General features: G+C 36.2%; 1 protein-coding gene across 1 annotated transcript; it reads left to right on the forward strand.

Moving 5' to 3' along the window:
* Window positions 1–1060: 1060 nt before the first annotated feature.
* LOC149138015 (root phototropism protein 2-like) lies at window positions 1061–6800 on the forward strand. The gene is made up of 4 exons (XM_089448819.1): window positions 1061–1398; window positions 1486–1555; window positions 2541–3632; window positions 5972–6800. The coding sequence occupies exons 1-4, from the start codon at window positions 1310–1312 to the stop codon at window positions 6488–6490; spliced, it is 1770 nt and encodes a 589-aa protein (XP_089304945.1). The 5' UTR covers window positions 1061–1309; the 3' UTR covers window positions 6491–6800.
* The last annotated feature ends 11725 nt before the right edge of the window (window positions 6801–18525 follow it).

The following is an 18525-nucleotide window of genomic DNA, read 5'->3' on the forward strand; positions in this document are numbered from 1 at the left end:
TATATAAGACAACTTGACAGATTATGATGTGAAGTTGAAAGTCATGGACAGATGATTGGATTGTTCCAGGCGATAAAAGTCTAATTATACATCTATGAAATATTGTCGACATGTCTAATTATACATGTATGAATTATTGTCGACATGGAAACGCACTGAGCGTTTAATTTGGATGTTGAAAATAGATTTGTTAGAGTACAAAGGAGATAATAATAAGTATCTCAGTCTTTAGGTGTGGATTTAGTATCGTCTACATCCACATTAAATGGTGAAGTCGCAATCCAGGAATAATTCATGAAGTGCAGAGTATCAGTTGTGTGTGGGGTTGAAGTCACAATCCATGAATAATTTATGAAATGTAGATTAACAGTTGTGTGTAGGGTTTAGTTTTTACCAAATTTTAAATTTATGGAGAGTGGTTGAGGATAAAAACCATTTTTAAGAAATTAAACTAGTTCAAAAACTGTATTAGTTAGACTTTACACCATCCTAGTAATAGCAGGTCAATTATAAGCCAATCGTTCTTGCATCTAACATTGAAACTGGTCTCATTTAAACTCAATGAAAAATAAATAAATACAAATAAATAAAATAAAATCACAACTGAGAAAGCATTAAATGTCAATATAATTCAGGTAGAGCTTGGTTGGATGAAAGATATAGGACATGTATGTACGAAATCAAGAAAAACTGTTATAAATATTTTCTGATATTTAATTATCAGACAAGTCAACTGCAAATTACTGGGAAGTTGTTCTGGACTCGCATTGAAGGAAACTTAAATATTCTGCTATTTTGGAACTTTCAGTTGAATGGATATATCTGATCAGTCAACTACAAACTAATAAAATATTACTGCTTAAACCAAGGTTGTATTCCATGCTAATTGATGAAGATGGAAACTCAAATTTCAATTTCATCTCTGTGCATAATTCATCACTCTCCGAGGGATATTTACCATCTCCTATCCACCCGAAAACCTTGGACAACTCTTAAATGCACCTTAATAAATCCAAACAATAAAAGAAAAATTGTCCTATAAATTTGGGCAGGATAGTGAGATTTACGTGATGTTTAGGTAACGTCCACATGACCATGGCACCGATGAGGTTTGTCAAGAAGATAAAATACATTTGCAAAACACCAATAGGAAGAGCTTGTAGATACCAAGAAACTCTACCCACTTCCCTATCGTCCCCTCTATTTTTTTTTAAGCTTTAGACCCTTCTACCCCATTTTAATTCCCTGGAAACCATCAGATCCTCTTCTGTTTCTTCATTCATCCATTTAGCCACTCACCTTCAATTTCATGGCAGCATCTGGCTTGTCTCCAGGCCCATCAACTTCCAGCAGACGTCGCAGGTCATCCAATACCGCCATGGAACGAGTCAGCCAACGGTACTCATATCAATATACTTAGGTTTCTCCCAAACATATATACAGAGGCACTCATGTATTCATATCATACTATTTCTGTGTTTGCAGGGTTTTTATTCCAGAGTTTCCAACTGATGTCAGTGTTGCAGTGGGAGAAGCTAATTTTCCATTACACAAGGTAGCTGACGAGTAATCCATTTTGTTCTCAGATCTGTGATGTCATATCTCCACACGTATTTCAGCTTTGTCTTTTGCAGAGGACTATCAAATTCTTGGTAGTTCAATTCAGTGTTTACATATCACAGATTGAGATTGCTACTTCGAGAAACTTGATATATCTACATATAATAGATTTTGCAGAGAAATACGCATAATGTTTTTGTATGTTAAACTTAGATTAAAGCGTGGAATTTGATATTTTTCGTTTAGCTGTTTCTATAAGCTATGGCAGAGGTATGACAGAGGAATTGAATTTTATATATTTATTTTGCAGTGAATGTGTTATAAAACTCATGTATATCATCAAAATCACCTAAACTTTGTATCAGATTATCTTATAACTTACTGTTGTAGCATGTAGCTATAGGCATACAGGAGTAGGATGCTGTGTCTTGGTCCTTTCCTGGAAAATTAAGGACAGTCAAACTAGAAAAAATGATTGGGAGACTGAATTTAATTAATTTCATCATAAATTTCTGGAAAAAATTGCTTGCCTGAATTCAAAGAAGAACAAATCAGAGAAAAAAGAGAATCCTACTCCTAAACATACACATATTCCTTGCTACCTTGAATGAATTTGATACCCGCATATATCTGCAGGAGCATTAATTTTCTCCTGGTTTAAATGTTATATGTTTCTACCTTGGAGGAATTGGATACCTGCACATATCTGAAAGTGAGATATCAACTTTCTCCTGGTTAACATTACTGAGTAATAAATGGAGATGGATACCTATGTTTTCTCTCTCACATTTAAGATACTTATTCTCCAAGTCTATAACAAACTCTCAGTGTGGTTTTTGCTGTTTTCTCCTGGTTAATGTTTCTGAGTAATAAATGGAGATAGCCACCTATGCGTTATCTATAGAGACATTTAGGATATTTATTCTCTCTCTTAACAAACTCTGAGTGTGTGTTTTGTTGTTTTGCTTTGTGCTGAAAAGTTCCCATTAGTATCCAAGAGTGGTTACATAAGGAGAATGGTAGCCGAAGCCAAAGACAATAATCTCTCCAGCATACAACTTGCAGGCATACCAGGAGGCACGAAGGCCTTTGAAGAAGCTGCCAAGTTCTGCTATGGAATCAACTTCGAGGTCACTTCCCACAACGTCTCTGCACTTCGCTGTGCAGCAGAATACCTAGAGATGACAGAGGAATATTCTCCCAGCAATCTCATCTCCAGGACCGAGGAATACTTGCACAAAGTTGTATTCAACAACTTCTCGGCCTCTGTAACTGTCCTGCAAGCCTGCGCAAATCTACTCCCCATGGCAGAAGAGCTGAACATAGTGAGCAGGTGCATAGAGGCCTTGGCATCCATGGCTGCAACCGAGTTTTACTGCAATTCCAAGCCTATGCTGGCGCGAGATTGGTGGGCTGAAGAGCTGACAGTGCTAAGAATAGATTTTTATCAGAGGGTCCTAGTGACCATGAAAGATAAAGGCCTGCCATATCTGGTCCTAGGGTCTTCTCTTATGCTTTATGCCCAAAAGCCTCTGCAAGTATTAGTGAGGAGGAGAAGCCAAGATAAAGCAAGTAATGCCTCTGAAGTCGCGAAGGAGCAGAGGATTCTGCTAGAGACCATTATCAGTCTACTACCCAGTGAGCGAAACACCATGTCTGTATCATTTCTCTGCAGTTTGCTGCGTTCTGCTATCTATTTGGAGAGCAGGGAAGACTGCAGGATGGATTTAGAACGCAGGATTGCTTACCAATTGGACCAGGCAACAGAAGACGATCTGCTTACAATATCTTCTATTAATAGCGCTGGGGCCATCTCTAATCTTGATAGTATCTTTAGAATTGTTATGAGTTTTCTAGAGGTGGAGAAGCGAAAGGGGTTTTCAGATGAGTTGGATGGTTATTGCTCCCCTTCCGTCTCTAAGGTGTGCGGGACCATGGACGGGTACTTGGCGGCTATAGCTCCTGCTGAGAATTTTAGCGTTGAGAATTTCATTGCTATGCCCAAATTGATGCCGAAAGTAGCCCGGGATTTGGATGACGGGTTGTACCGTGCAATCGACATTTACTTAAAGGTAAGTTTCTACAGCTCGGCCTATATGTGTTCCCCAATTCTCTAAAGTGTTCATTTGCAGTTCAAACTGTTACAAAGATTGTTTCTACTGGCATTCTATTTGTTAGAAGTCAAACCCCCACAAACCAGACACACAATATCATTAAAAATGAATCCATGTCTAGACATCATTTATCTTATTGTGGTCCATCTTACCCTGGACTCATAATTTGCAGATCCATCTTACCCTGGATCTAAAGTGCAGAGAAGATTAGAAAAATGGCAAATTGTAAGATTTGTCGTAAATGTTGATGAATATTTGTTATTTTACAGTGTTTCAAGTAAAAAACACATGACATTATTAATGACAAATCTGTCTGGTGTTCAAGGTTGTCCTAACACTACTTAAAAATTTGTAAGTTTTTTAGCTTGGCATTTTAATTGAAAATACATACTTACCAATAGTTGGCTTAAATTCTTTTTCAACTTTATATATATATATATATATATTTATTCAAACTTTGTATTAGTGTCATACATCTGGAATCTGAAATCATATACATCTTGCCCACCTTAGATGATATGGCACCTTGCATTTTCTCATCCACACTTGTTGTATAGCACTTTGCATTTTCTCCACTCTGGTTTATATAGCACCTTCTCTTTGCTTTCTCTATGCAAATAGAAACCCTGTTTTTCCTCATTTTGACTTTGGGACCAAATTTCTTTTCATTTACTGTCATAAGCCATGTTTAGTTTAAACTTCTCGCTCTCTGAACAAAGAATTGGCATGCATATTTCATATGAATTTGACTGACGGGAGTTAGACTCTGTATTTTCCTGTATTACCAGTTGTTATCCTATCAAAAAAAGATAAAAGGCTTACAATATTAAATAACCAGTCTATACATATATAGGAAATTTATCTATTAATTGGGTGTATCTGGAGTGGTTGGGAGGAATGATTGCTATCCTCCTCATCTAAGTTTAATTTCTGCAAATAACATATTTAGCTAATAATAAATATATTGTTATAATAATTTTGGGTATTGTTAAGTGGCCTCGTACCGAAAGAATACTAAGGTTTCTTCACTTTATTGAATAATTATAGCTTTATATGCTGAGCAATGAACCACTGTGCTAAACAATGAAACACCAGATGCTTTTTATCATCAACTTTTACTCAATTTATTTATGCAGGTACTACTACCATTTTCATTGGGTTAATCTCACACCTATACTCCATGCAAAGCTTATCCATACTTCATTCCTACCAAGTCTCTGATGGCAAGTTGACCACCTGTTTGTTTACATACTTCATTACTACCAAGTGTCTAATGGCAAGTTGACCACCTGTTTGTTTTCTTCAAGTCTCTGATGGCACGTTGATTACTGCTTGTTTACGTACTTCATTACTACCAAGTCTCTTATGGAAAGTTGACCACCTGTTTGTTTACTCTTCAAGTCTCTGTTTACTCTTCAATTAGATGTGGTGGTCTCTTACAATCCATAAGCTTTAGGTGGGCCAAGTATGTCCTTCGAAAGATAATAGACCTATTTCAACTAGCCTGAATAGGCTTTCGTAGGTAACATACACGTCAAAGCCTAGGCAGGATGACAAACCTGTTGTGCAACTTCACCCTGCACCTTCACCACAATCATTAGGGGTTGGGGTGTGGGTGTGGAGTTGTGTTTTAATCAACGTCAAAGCTAGGCAGGATGACAGACCTGTTGTGCAACTTCACCCTGCACCTTCACCACCATCATTAGGGGTTGGGGGTGTGGGTGTGGGTGTGAAGTTGTGTTTTAATTAACATCAAAACCCAGACCTAAGGAAAATAACAACAGACCTGTTTTAGCTAACACTTTATTCCTAATTCTTTCAATAAGAACAAGTTTGCAGACAAACTTGCCAATTTTTCATTTTTATGGATTCTCAGTCATTTATTCCTTTGCATATCCATGAAAAGGCTTTCATGCACATATTATGCCCCATGGTGAAAGATGAAGGATCAAGTTGCATATCCATGAAAAGGCTTTCATGCACATATTATGCCCCATGGTGAAAGATGAAGGATCAAGTTGTGTTTTAATTAACATCAAAACCTAGACCTAAGGAATATAACAACAGACCTGTTTCAGCTAACACTTTATTCCTAATTCTTTCAATTATCTTTCAATAAGAACAAGTTTGCAGACAAACTTTCCAATTTTTCATTTTTATGGATTCTCAGTCATTTATTCCTTTGCATATCCATGAAAAGGCTTTCATGCACATATTATGCCCCATGGTTTCATAGGTTCTATATTAGGTATTCTAACATGTCTGTGATTTTTTGATATTGAAAATGAAAAAAACAGGCCCATCCTTCCTTAGACGAGCTAGAACGTGAGAAGGTCTGCAGCGTAATGGATTCTCATAGACTCTCACAAGAAGCACGAGCTCATGCATCTGAGAACAAACGCCTCCCCGTGCATCTCATAGTCCAAGTGTTGTTCTATGATAGACTCCAGACTCGCAGTATTACTGCGAATCCTGATAATAATTTGAATCATCATGGGCAAGCAGATGCTCAGGAATGCCCATCACCCAAACCTCTGGCTGTCACTGATGCAAACGTTGCTGCTCTGTGGAAGCAGAATGAAGAGTTAAAGACAGAAGTGGCAAGAATGAAAAATTATATGAGAGATCTCCACAATAACCAACAGCAACAGCAACAGAAGAAGACTTCATCTTCCTTCTTCTCTTCTGTCAGCAAAAAGCTTCGGAAATTCAATCCATTTGCTCGCAATTCTTCCAAAGACTCCAGTAGCCTCTTTGATGCAGATGATGCTTCACAAAAGTTACCCACAAGAAGAAGAAGATACTCCATATCCTAAGCCATTACTGCATTCCTTCAGCTTTCTCATCCATTAATTCCTGTGGATCGAGTGTATAGGTTTTCTTGGCTTACTCAGATATTTCACATTTGTTGGTTGATTTTTGTAAAAAATGTTAACAAGTCACGCAAAAAAAAAATATGTGTTTTAGGCATAGACAGTGAAGATGCTGGAGCTTTATTGGGGTTAAGTACTGTAAATTACATACCATACTCGATTTCATTTTCAATGGATGTTAGTTTTGGTAACCTGCTTCCGTGCGTTATTTCTGTGTTATACAAATTCTATGGCTATGGCCCTGGTTAGCTTTGAGGTTGATGGGCTGTTGCGCAACATACTGGCCTATGATGATTGATATTTTATCTATAAATGTTTCAATGTAGTGTCCATAGTACCACCTATTCTAAATTCAATCCAAAATGTAAATGATTATAGAATATCAATAAAATTAGTACAATTATTTTAAATAAATGTGATAGGTATATGTTAGCACAGGGTCATTATTTTATTTTATTTTTTTATTATTTTTTTTAAATTAATTACTTTAGCACAACTATTCATTTTATAAATTTTTTGTTATTTGATAATTTGCATGGTAATTTTGTAATTATTATGGGATGGGCATTTCTATTTTGAAATAGGTTACTTATCAATAATTATTAAGTGGATAGTAGGGATTCAACTTCCATGGAATGTTATAAAATATTTTTAGTAGTATTTGCAAATCAAAAATTCCAAATCAGTTATTGGCTTTTTGCCCTTTTAGTTAAATTGATTAATTATAAAAACTATCATATGAACAAATGTCATATGAAATGACTTATGATTAAAGTTGATATTTATCTCCAAATAAGTGATGGGCTTTTTGCCCTTTTAGTTAAATTGATTAATTATAAAAACTATCATATGAACAAATGTTATATGAAATGAGTTATGGTTTTTTAAGCATGTGATATTTATAAGTCATGGTATTGTAAAAAAACTTATTTATAGATTATGAATCTCTATGATAACGCAGAGATGCATCTAAATGGTTAAGAACCTTGCTACATATTTTTTTTTAATGTATAAATGCTTAACTTATATATTAGTTCTTTTTATTATTAATAATAAAAATAATAAATATCATTTTTGGGATTCAACTGCGTTAAGTAAGTCATTCAAACGTATGACCATTTCCATGAGAGGTAGTCGTAACTGACTAATTTCTCATGATTTTTTGAATAGTTCACTTAGCACTCATTGCATCGGGTGATGCTCACATGGGTGAAGAAGTGGGATTGAAACTAGTGAAATGTGGAGAACGAATCACATAGCATCAATCATCACTTCCGGGGCTTGCACCCGGTAACCAGGACTTCCCAGGAGGTCACCCATCCCAGAACTCCTCTGGCTCAAGCGCGCTTAACTGTGGAGTTTTCCCCACAATCAAGCCCACTTAGCTTGCTACCCCATTTGCAAAACCTTAGCAAGTATTGTGCCTCATGAACCATTCAAGCCTGGGAAGTCCTGGTTACCGGGTGCAAGCCCCGGAAGTGATGATTGATGCTATGTGATTCGTTCTCCACATTTCACTAGTTTCAATCCCACTTCTTCACCCCTGTGAGCATCACCCGATGCAATGAGTGCTAAGTGAACTATTCAAAAAATCATGAGAAATTAGTCAGTTACGACTACCTCTCATGGAAATGGTCATACGTTTGAATGACTTACTTAACGCAGTTGAATCCCAAAAATGATATCTAATATAATGCACTGCGTAAATCCCCCATACTAAAAAATAATAAAGTTGTGATTTAGTTAATTTTTATGTTTTTTAATTTTAGCAATGTTAGTTGTATCATATCTCTAATGGGGGTTGAAAACAATGCAAGTTAGAGGATAGTGGGGTGAGTGATCCAAAAACAACAAAATTGACTATTTGCTCAATTTATTCAAATATTAATTAAGTTTGCTTTTTAAGTGAATTAATAAGCAAAATGGATTTTTATGTGCCTTAAACTTAAAAACTTGAAATCTAAAATCAACCATGAACAACATAAATAAGAAGCATGTTGTCGCACAGATTGTCTGGGCAGCGCGACAACGCTCAGACCGGGGGTTGTCACCCTGATCCCTGATCTCTCTGTTTAAGCCGTCTCTCGAGGCTAAGGGGGGTAGACCCTATGGGATAAAGGAAGACCAACTGTGGACCAGTTGGGTTGGGAGATACAACAAAGCAATTTAGCACCTGATTGATTTTAGAAAATAATGTACCAATGCCTTATAGAGTAAATGATTAAATGATTATTTATTAAATGTTGCAGAAATATGAACCTTGTAAAACAATCGTTTATCATCAAATATCTCAAGCAATACAAGCTATTCAATAAACACACAACGCTTTAATAACGATCCAGCAATTAAATTTCTAAAGATTGAATGCTTTAAACAACCATACAATTTAAATGCTAACCAATTACCACTTTCATATAGCTAATTTTAAATAAATATTTAAGTGCATTTAACTATAGAAAAGTGGAACATAAAGACACCAAAATGAATTTTCAATTTTTAATTAATCTTTTCAATTTTTAATTTTTTTAATAAAATTTTAGGATTAAAATTAAAATAAAACAAAACTAAAATCCTAATAAAAAAAATTCTGATCTAAACTAAACTAAAGCCCAATCAAAAGAAACTAAAAGGGACTTTTGAAACTAAAAGGGACTTTTTATGCTTTTTATATTTTTATATTATTTTTTATGCTATAAAGTTCTAAATTTAACATTAAACTATAACAAAACTAAAATCTAAAATATCTAAAACCAGAACCTAGCCAATATCTAATCTAAATCAAATGAAAATCGAATTTTTAATTTTAATTTTTTAAAGAGCCAAACTAAAAGAAAATAAAATCGAAAGTTTAATCTTTTAAATGGATGGAGTCCTAACCTAAATCGAAGACCAAATGAAATAAAATAAAATAAAAAGGAAAAACCTACGCTAACCCTATTTATACGCACACATAAAAAATCAAAAAATTGCTGCTGTTTACTGTTGCATGTGAGAGCACATCGAGGAAGATGGATTGCATGCAAGCTGCGGGCTGAAGACTAGACAACAAAAAGGGTTTGCGTACAGGCAACGTGGAGCTCCAGTGATGGGAACTGCGATATGATAAATAGAGAGCTGCTGCGGGTTTGGAATGATTGACGTGCAGAGAGGAAGGAGAAAACAGTGAGCGAAGAGGGACAGGTGCTTTGGCTGCGTAGGTATTTCGGGCAGATGCTGATCTGGAGAAAAATCGCAGAAGGGTGTGAGGGTACAACGATGCGTGGAGAATGTTGGTTCAATGGAGGTTGCGTGGGAATGCTGGGCAGCACTTTGAAGAATGTGTTTTCCTTTTGCAGGTTTGCATGGATGGAGCTGAGGGGAGCAACGCAGGTGGAATGGGTAGCGTAATTTCAATTTTTGGAGTGGCAGCAGCGTTGACAGAGATGAAATAGCTGCGTGGAATGGAACAACAAAAGTGAGGCTGCCAAAGGGATGCGATGGAACTGAACAACAACGAGAAAGAGTGTTGAAACCGTAGCAATGAGGAAAAGATAACGATTTCGTGCAGCTGGAAAGTGTGACGACTGCTACAGGATGCATGCAGGATCAACAACAAATTGAGAAGTCGTGGAATGGAAGGGTTTCCCCTCATTTGCAAATGAAAGAAATATGACAGTATTAAAACCCTTAATGATTTTTTTTTTTTGAAAATAACTTTGCTGGACAGTAAACAAAATGGAAAATTGCTTCCAAATAAAACCCCAAAAAAATTCTCTAGATTTGGACAAGATCTGGAATGCTGGACTGCAAAATGATGCACCTGCAAAAGCTAGTTCTGAGGCCAGAGGACCACAAGAGAGCTTTCTTTAGCACACGACTCTAAGATCGAATGATCTCAAATGAACCCAGACACCCTATTTAAAGGAAAATTTCCCAACGGCTAGTTCGAGTGATCCATGTCAAAGTGATCTCGATCGTCGATGAGGATCAAAATCTCTTTTAATCCCATCCGTCGGAATTTTAAAAAATTAAAATCTTGCATTTGTATTCTCAAAACTTTGACTTATTATTATTTTATTTTATTTTTCATTTTTTAAATTATTTTTAAATTTTATTGTTTTTTATTATTTATATTTATTTATTTATTTAGATTTTCCTAGGAAATTTACATACATAACTCAGATCTGCTAAGATTATTTACAATTTACACATGCAGATTGGATTTACAACATAACATGATTGGGCTGGTGATGACAGTCGAATGGCACGGACATGTCAATCAAGCGCTATCCCTTTTGCGAAAAAGGGGGTGTACTGATATGGGTAGTTGACACGCAGTGGTCAACATCTGGCTCTACTTGGGGACAGATTGTTGCACTGTAAGAATGTGAGAATCCAGAATCTACATCCACGCAACACACACTAAAACATGAGTAGCGTCCATCCAAAAATCACCATATAACATTAAGCACATGAAAGATATAAGCTATTCATTTATTAACTATCTAGTAACATGAAAAGTAAATCTAATCTTAAAACATAAAAGAAAATGTTGAAAAAAAAACAAAGAGTAGGGTTAGAAATACAAAGGATGCCCCATGGCATCAGATGCGTTCAATATAGTGTATACTGAGCATTTGCCTGCTTTCAGGCAAATCTGTCGGCTGCTTCTCGGATGTGCCATGTCCAATTCTGCATACGGTAGGACTTTTTCCTATCCGAAAATCAAGTTGCTCGTGGCCATCTGATGCATCAAATCGCCTTCTCATTCTCTTTCTCTTGCGCTTTTTCTTTGCGGAACATTCTGCTTCAAAACCCTCAGATGAAGTATGTAAGATATGTGTGACATGTCTTTCTTCATTTTGCATCTGATCTTTATTGTTTTCAATTTTATCTGGGTCACCTTCAATTAACCACCTTTCAATTGAACCAATGACCTCCTCATAATAAGATGGAGCTTGTTGCAGCAGATAAGGAGGCTTCTGATCTATTGACGTTTCCTGGTTTCTTTCATCCTCTGACCGCTGTTGAAATTTCTATACCTGTATTGTAATGGCATCCATCTGGCTAGAGTGTTCAACCTTCATAGCATTGATTTCCCTGGCATGGTCTTCTTCCATATCTTTTATTACTTTATCGTTCTTTTCCTTTATGGTCATCAAGCAATGCTGCATAGAGTTTATCTCTTTCTTATGATTTGCTTGCATGATAGCCAACTGATTATTATAATCAAATGTCATGATAGTCATTTCTTCATTTATAGTTAGTAACTTGTTTTGCATAAAATTAATTTCCCTATCACGATTAGCTTTCATGGTTTCCATTTCCTTATCTCGCTTTTCAAGGTGGGTGTATAAAGTTCTCATATCATTGGCATAATCAATTACAAATTTTTGTTGATTGATCCCCATATTTTTTACCAGCCGCATTAGTTCTTCTATAACTTGCTTCTGATTTCCCCTTTCATTATCGACATTGATTTTATAATTTGTCCCTGTTTTTCCACTATCATGGATTTGATTTGCAATGGTATAGGTGGATGGCACATTCTAATATGAAGAATTGTCTTGAAATCTTTCATTGATAACTGGACCTTTCATAAGATTACTTTTATTTTGTTGCACAATTTTAGGGGCACAAGGTGAGCTATCTTGATAACCATATCTATCTTTAAAAGCATTGACAATGTTTTGTAAAGAAGTGAAAGAATCCTCAGGACAATTGTTAAACCAATTCAAAGCATCACCCTCTAAAGAAAGGACAAATAGACGCATTTTGACATCTTCATGATCATACTGAGGAGGTCTACAATATATAAACATTATACGAGAAAACTTGCCTAGATGCTTTCTAACAGCGACTGAATCACCACCTGAGAACAAAGACAATTTAGAAATGGCCATCTTTGGAATATCATGGAGAACATCAGTAAAATGACAAGGGGTAAACGAATAATCCATGATGAATAATGAGGGACCAAATGGATGATAGAGAGAGATCTCTGCTTAAAAAGATCAAAAAATGAAAAAGTGGAGTCGCCACTTGAACATGAATCTAACTCTAGGATCCAAAAAGCAACAAATAACCAGATATAAGGGACGCTTCTTGTCTGGGAAAAATAAATGAAAAGAAATGGAGTCGCCACCCAAACAAGAAATAGACTGAGAAGTCCAGGTGCTAAAGGTTTGATTAAACGATATGACAAAAGACAGGACGATAAAAAGATCAAAATGATGCCAAAAAATGTTGGCCATTTGACAGGCTAATGAATGGCTGAAAAGATGAGATGATTGAAAAGATGAATGTCATGAAGACCAAGGATAGAAAAACTTTATCCTCGGCAATGGCGCAAAAAAATGTTGTCATTGCCGGTTCAAATGAAAAGATGAGAAATGAGAAGAAAGATGAGAAAATGTCGTTGAAACACCGAGAATAAAATATCCCCGGTAGCGGCGCCAAAAAATGTTGTTGCACAGAGTGTCTAGGCACCGCAACAACGCTCAGACCAGGGGCTATCACCCTAATCCCCGATCTCTCTATTTAAGCCGTCTCCCTATAGCAGACTAAGGGGGGTAGACCCTATGGGAAAAGGAAGACCAATTTGGAACTAGTTGGGTTGGGAGACACAACAGGGGGAAACAAGCACTTGATTGATTTTAGAATTTGATTAGATCTTTAAATGCTTAAGACCAGTGCCTCATGGAGTTAATGAAAACTAAGTAATTAATTAGTTGTTGTTGCTTATGAAGTAATTTAATAATTGCTTGAAAATATTTACAAAATTTCCAATATGTAACGAGCATTATATAATCCAAGCAATGATTGATTTCACCAGATGCAAGATATGCAATAGATGCACAAAGCTTTAACAATTAAACTTCAGAGGATTCAAATCTTTAAATAACCATAAAATTTAAATGCTAACCAGTTACCACTTTCATATAGCTAATCTTCAGATATAAAATTTTAAGCACGTTTAACTATATAAAAATGACAAATATTAATCCCACAATAGAAAAAAGACATCAAAAGGAATTTTTAATTAGTCTTTTTTCAAAAAAAAATAAATTATTTTTTAAATATTTTTATTATTATTATTTTTTTAAATTTTTTAAATGATTAAAAATAAACCAATATCACAAGAAAAGAAGACTAAATTCTAAAACTAAAACTTAAAAGGAACTTTTTGTGCTTTTTATGCTTTATTATTATTATTATTATATTTTATATTTTTTAGATATTCTTTTGAATCAAAATCACAAAAAAATGAAAAGCGTGAATTTAAAAAGGGAAAAGTCTAGTTCTAAAACTAAACTTAGATCAATAAATAAAATGAATCTAATGCTAAGCCTAAAACCTAGGCTAAATAAAATCAAAAGGTAAATAATAAAGAAGTCTAATTAAAACTAATTCCTAATGAAAAAATAAAAAAAATCTAAATCCTAACTAAATAAACTCAGATTTAAACCTAAATCAAATTAAAAGTCTAACCTAGCCTAAAACTAAACATATGCATATATCACAGTAACTAAAATGAAAATAAACTACATACCTACACTAAATCTATGTGTTTATAAAACACAAGTGAAATGCAAAAAAATAAAAAAATCGAATGGATTGCTAGCTGTTATGTTGTGTGTGTGCAGGTGCCGGCGGGGAAGAATGCTTTGAAACAGTTTGATGGGATGGCAGCCAACAGAGGAAGGGATAGCCTAAGAATGGTGATAGGAGCTGTGGGTTGAGGAGGGAGCTAAGCTGCGTGGAGTAAGGATATGCACAGAGGAGGAAGTTGTTGCGTGGAGGGGATTCGTATGGCAATGGTGGAAGCAAACAGGTAGAGAGGGTCGAAGGTTTTGAAGAACGAGTGTGCAGGTTTGGAGCAGCAGATTGCAGGTGCAATGAATGAGGAAGCGTGGGCAGCGTTAAAGGCTGCATATATGGTTTTTGGGATTGAAACATGGAGAGCATTGTGGACTTCGACAAAACGGTGTGGGATGGCAGCTTGATGGACGCAAGTAGGGGCAACGGTATGATGAAATGAACACAAGAGTGCTGGATTAGCATACTGCGTTGAGGAGAGCAAGACGCTGGCAGAGGAGGGGGGAACGCACAGGGAGCTGGAATGAAATAGCGGCAGGCTGCTGAGGAGCATGGGTGTGCTAGCGTGAGGGAGGAGCTGAGCTGAGGATGGCAGTAGATTTGGAGGCTGCAGTAGGTAATAGTTTAGATGGAGAGCTGATAGCAATGGTGTTTGCATGAGGAAGAAGGGAGCATCGGGGCTGACGTACAACACTGGAGCAGTCGCGTGGATGGAGGATACGCAGAGAAAGGAAGAGATGCAGCGTGAAACCCCACCAGGAAGCTAATTGATCTAGAAAATCGATCAAAAAATTTCACTAGAACTTAAAATTATTTTCCAGAAATCTTTAAAAACTTTTAAACCGCTCTGCTTCATATTTCTCAACGAAAACTTTCGAATGACAGTTCCTAGATTTAAAATATTCCAAAAAAAAAACTTGGACTGCAGGAATAATGCCTTTGCAAGAGATGACTCTGAGGCCAAATCTTACCCTCCAGGGCCTAGATCTAGCTTCAAAATCAAATTTTGACTTCAGATCTGCAACCTGCAACCTGAAAACAAACAACCAGAACCCGAATATGCAAAAAATAAATGAAACCCCAGAAACCCTAAGAACCAGCTAAATAATTACAGTAATTACAAACTGAAGGCTCTAAGCAGCCAGATTTATCGTTATGCCACAGAAATATTTTCAAAATTTTAAATTTAATATGAGGTGCTTCAGAAAACCCTTCATGCATTCACAAGAAAAATTCAAATGATAAGCCCGGGATCAAAACTGGCTGGGCTCTTTAGAAAATGCTTTCTCGGGAGTTGGCTGGTTCAACCAAGAACTTCCCCAAACGCCCGTTGATCTTCGAAATCTAGATTTTCCTGCACAACTCACTTCAACCATTAACGAAGAAGGAGAAAACGATACTAAAATCCAAATGTAATGGAGATACCTGCCATCATATTCAAAAATTTAACTACCATTCAAACCCTAGCAACTAAACAAGATACCTGTGTTTAAAATCACTCTTCATAAAGCTATCATCAATGGCTGAAATTAAAATCATGCACAGAAATAAAACATCTTACAACATTTCCAAAAGAGTAACACCAACAAGATTTCAACCCCAAAGTCTTTCTTTATTGCACATGAAAAATGACTACAAGAGAGCTTTCTTTAGCACACGACTCTAAGATCGAATGATCTCAAATGACCCCTGACACCCTATTTAAAGGAAAATTTCCCAACGGCTAGTTCGAGTGATCCATGTCAAAGTGATCTCGACCATCGATGAGGATCAAAATCTCTTTTAATCTCATCCGTCGAAATTTTAAAAAATTAAAATCTTGCATTTATTTCCTCAAAACTTTGACTTATTATTATTTTATTTTATTTTTTATTTTTTAATTTTATTATTTATTATTATTTATATTTTTTATTATTTATTATTTTTTAATTTTTAATTTTTTAATTTATTTTATTTAATTTTTTTATTTTTTATTTGTTAATTTTTTTTAATTTTATTTTATTTAATTTTTAATTTTTTAATTTTATTGGACCCTCAAACTTAGCCTTTGGAAAAATCACTTAAGACCTAGGACTTATGAGGGGATAAAACATTTTCTAACCCTCAAGACACTTTACATCATGACCTTTACAATTTTACATCTCAAGGGGGAAAACCCATTTGACATAGACCCTCATAGACTACCCAGTTCTGTGACACAAATATAATCTAGCAGATCAAGCAATTTGTAATAACCTAACCAAATAATTAGGATTATTTCCAAATTACTTTTACATAGACTCGAAGCACACTAGGATTCCCCTAAGATTCTAATGACAAAATTCATTCCGGCTTTGGGGTTAGGCTGAAGGAAAACTCTGCCGATCATGGATTGGTGAGACAAAAAACCTTCCGGAACGTAGATTATCACTAAAAAATTAGGTTTTCCTAGGCAATTTACATACACAACTTAGATCTGCTAAGATTATTTATAATTTACACATGCAGACTGGGTTTACAACATAACATGATCGGGCTGATGATGATAGTCGAATGGCACAGACATGTCGATCAAGCGCTATCCCTTGCGAAAAGGGGGTGTATTGCTATGGGTAGTTGACACGCAGTGGTCAACAAAGCAAACACAACAAATTTGATGACAGAGTTCGTCCCTCTTGGACTACATCTTCGAGTCTGCTTCCAATGGGCGTCCGATGTATTGAAAATGTTCATAAAGTCTCTTTACATCAAAATTCACCATTCTGGAATCTTCTCACAGGCTTCAATGGCTACTGTCAATTGAAATGTCTCAGCCTCAGCTTTCCAATGCAACTTTCAGATTACAAAAATACCCAATAATGGTAGAGTTATGTCTCAAAAGGCATTAACAAGCACTGTAAAAAATATTACAGAATAGACTCCTTATATCTCCCTTGACCATGGCGCATTGGTAGTCTTTTATAACTCCATGGGACGGTCCTAGGGTTAAACCCGTGGGCCTCCCGAGATTTGATTGGAAAACTATAGTATCACGTTAAGTTTGGCGCAACTATATATATCATATATAGTATCAAAACTATATCGTATAGTTTTGCATTGATTATCATACCCGTGCCATGGTATAACTTTTGCATTTGGTTAAAACAATAAACCAGCAGATATGCATATGAGTCTCCCCATGGCATATAGCTATAACATAAATTTTTAACATTGGAGTTTGGTTTTTGTATTATAGTTGCCCCACGCCAAGTTTAGAGGCTCCATTGGAGCGACGTTAACATAATTCGAGGGTTTGGTGGGCCTACCCGATATGGCAGGCTCCGCCAACCCTTTCCCACTCGTTGACGGTGCTGGACTCGTCAACATGTCAGGGGATCTCCCCAGTAAGAAGTCTCAACTAGACCTCAAACCATTTGGTGTAGGAGTCCCAACAGTGGGTCGTACAATATTGCCTTGACCGCGATTGTGCGCAGAGTTAAGTAAGATGTCCTTCTTGGTAGCAAGGGTGTGACATGTGCAACAAGCCAAAGAAATTGCATGAAGGGATCTAACACACAGAAAGGGAAATGAGTGTGCCCCTTAGAAACCTGTGGAAACACACAGTTTGAAAGGGAACACACAAGCAAAGATACATCACAAGCTGGAAGGCAGGAAAACCAACGATCCAAAGTGATGGTTAAACCAACAACACATCTCAGTAAGATTCATTCATACATATATAGAAAGAGTCCATACACATATGTGTAAGCAAACAACTACATATATCATTAGAGTAACCAAGACAACTGAAATACAATAACAACATATGCATGAAACATGCCGACTCTGTTATATTAAGAAAGTGAAAGTTCCAACCATACATACAACCATGTCCAACTACTAGTACCGACGACAAAATATTATAGTCACTGCTGCCTACTCCTCCAAAGAGATATACTAGCTCTGCATTGTAAAGAAGCCAAGGCTCGTTACAATACACTCCAAGCTTTCTCTAAGATACACCTACAAGAAGTTTGGCTCCCAAAATCCCATACAATGAGTTATGAGGTTATATAAATAGCAAAGGGTGGGGTGACCCTTGACATTCCCCTTTGTGACTCTTCACCTTGCCTCATGACTCTTCAAATACTACATGACTATTACATTCAACTATCAACACTTGGTCTTTCACTTTTACAACATGTTACATTACAATCTGCACATGTACCCATGTGAGACAAAATAGGCTTGAGTAAGCCATGCAAGACATCACTAAGACTCGGACAGTTGTGGGAAGACCAACTCTTCGACATCCTTGCAATGATCGACGGTGGCGAACCAATGCCAAGCTTGGTAGTCTGTGATGGTGTCCGTGTACTCTATGGTGACATCCTTCTGGAAGCAAACTCTTGCCTCCATTGCATCTGGGTACACTAATTTGG

This window comes from Pinus tabuliformis, chromosome X (genome assembly GCF_031772625.1).
Source record: "Pinus tabuliformis cultivar Carrire ecotype Pingquan chromosome X, CPIR1, whole genome shotgun sequence".
In the NCBI taxonomy this organism is placed as follows: domain Eukaryota; kingdom Viridiplantae; phylum Streptophyta; class Pinopsida; order Pinales; family Pinaceae; genus Pinus; species Pinus tabuliformis.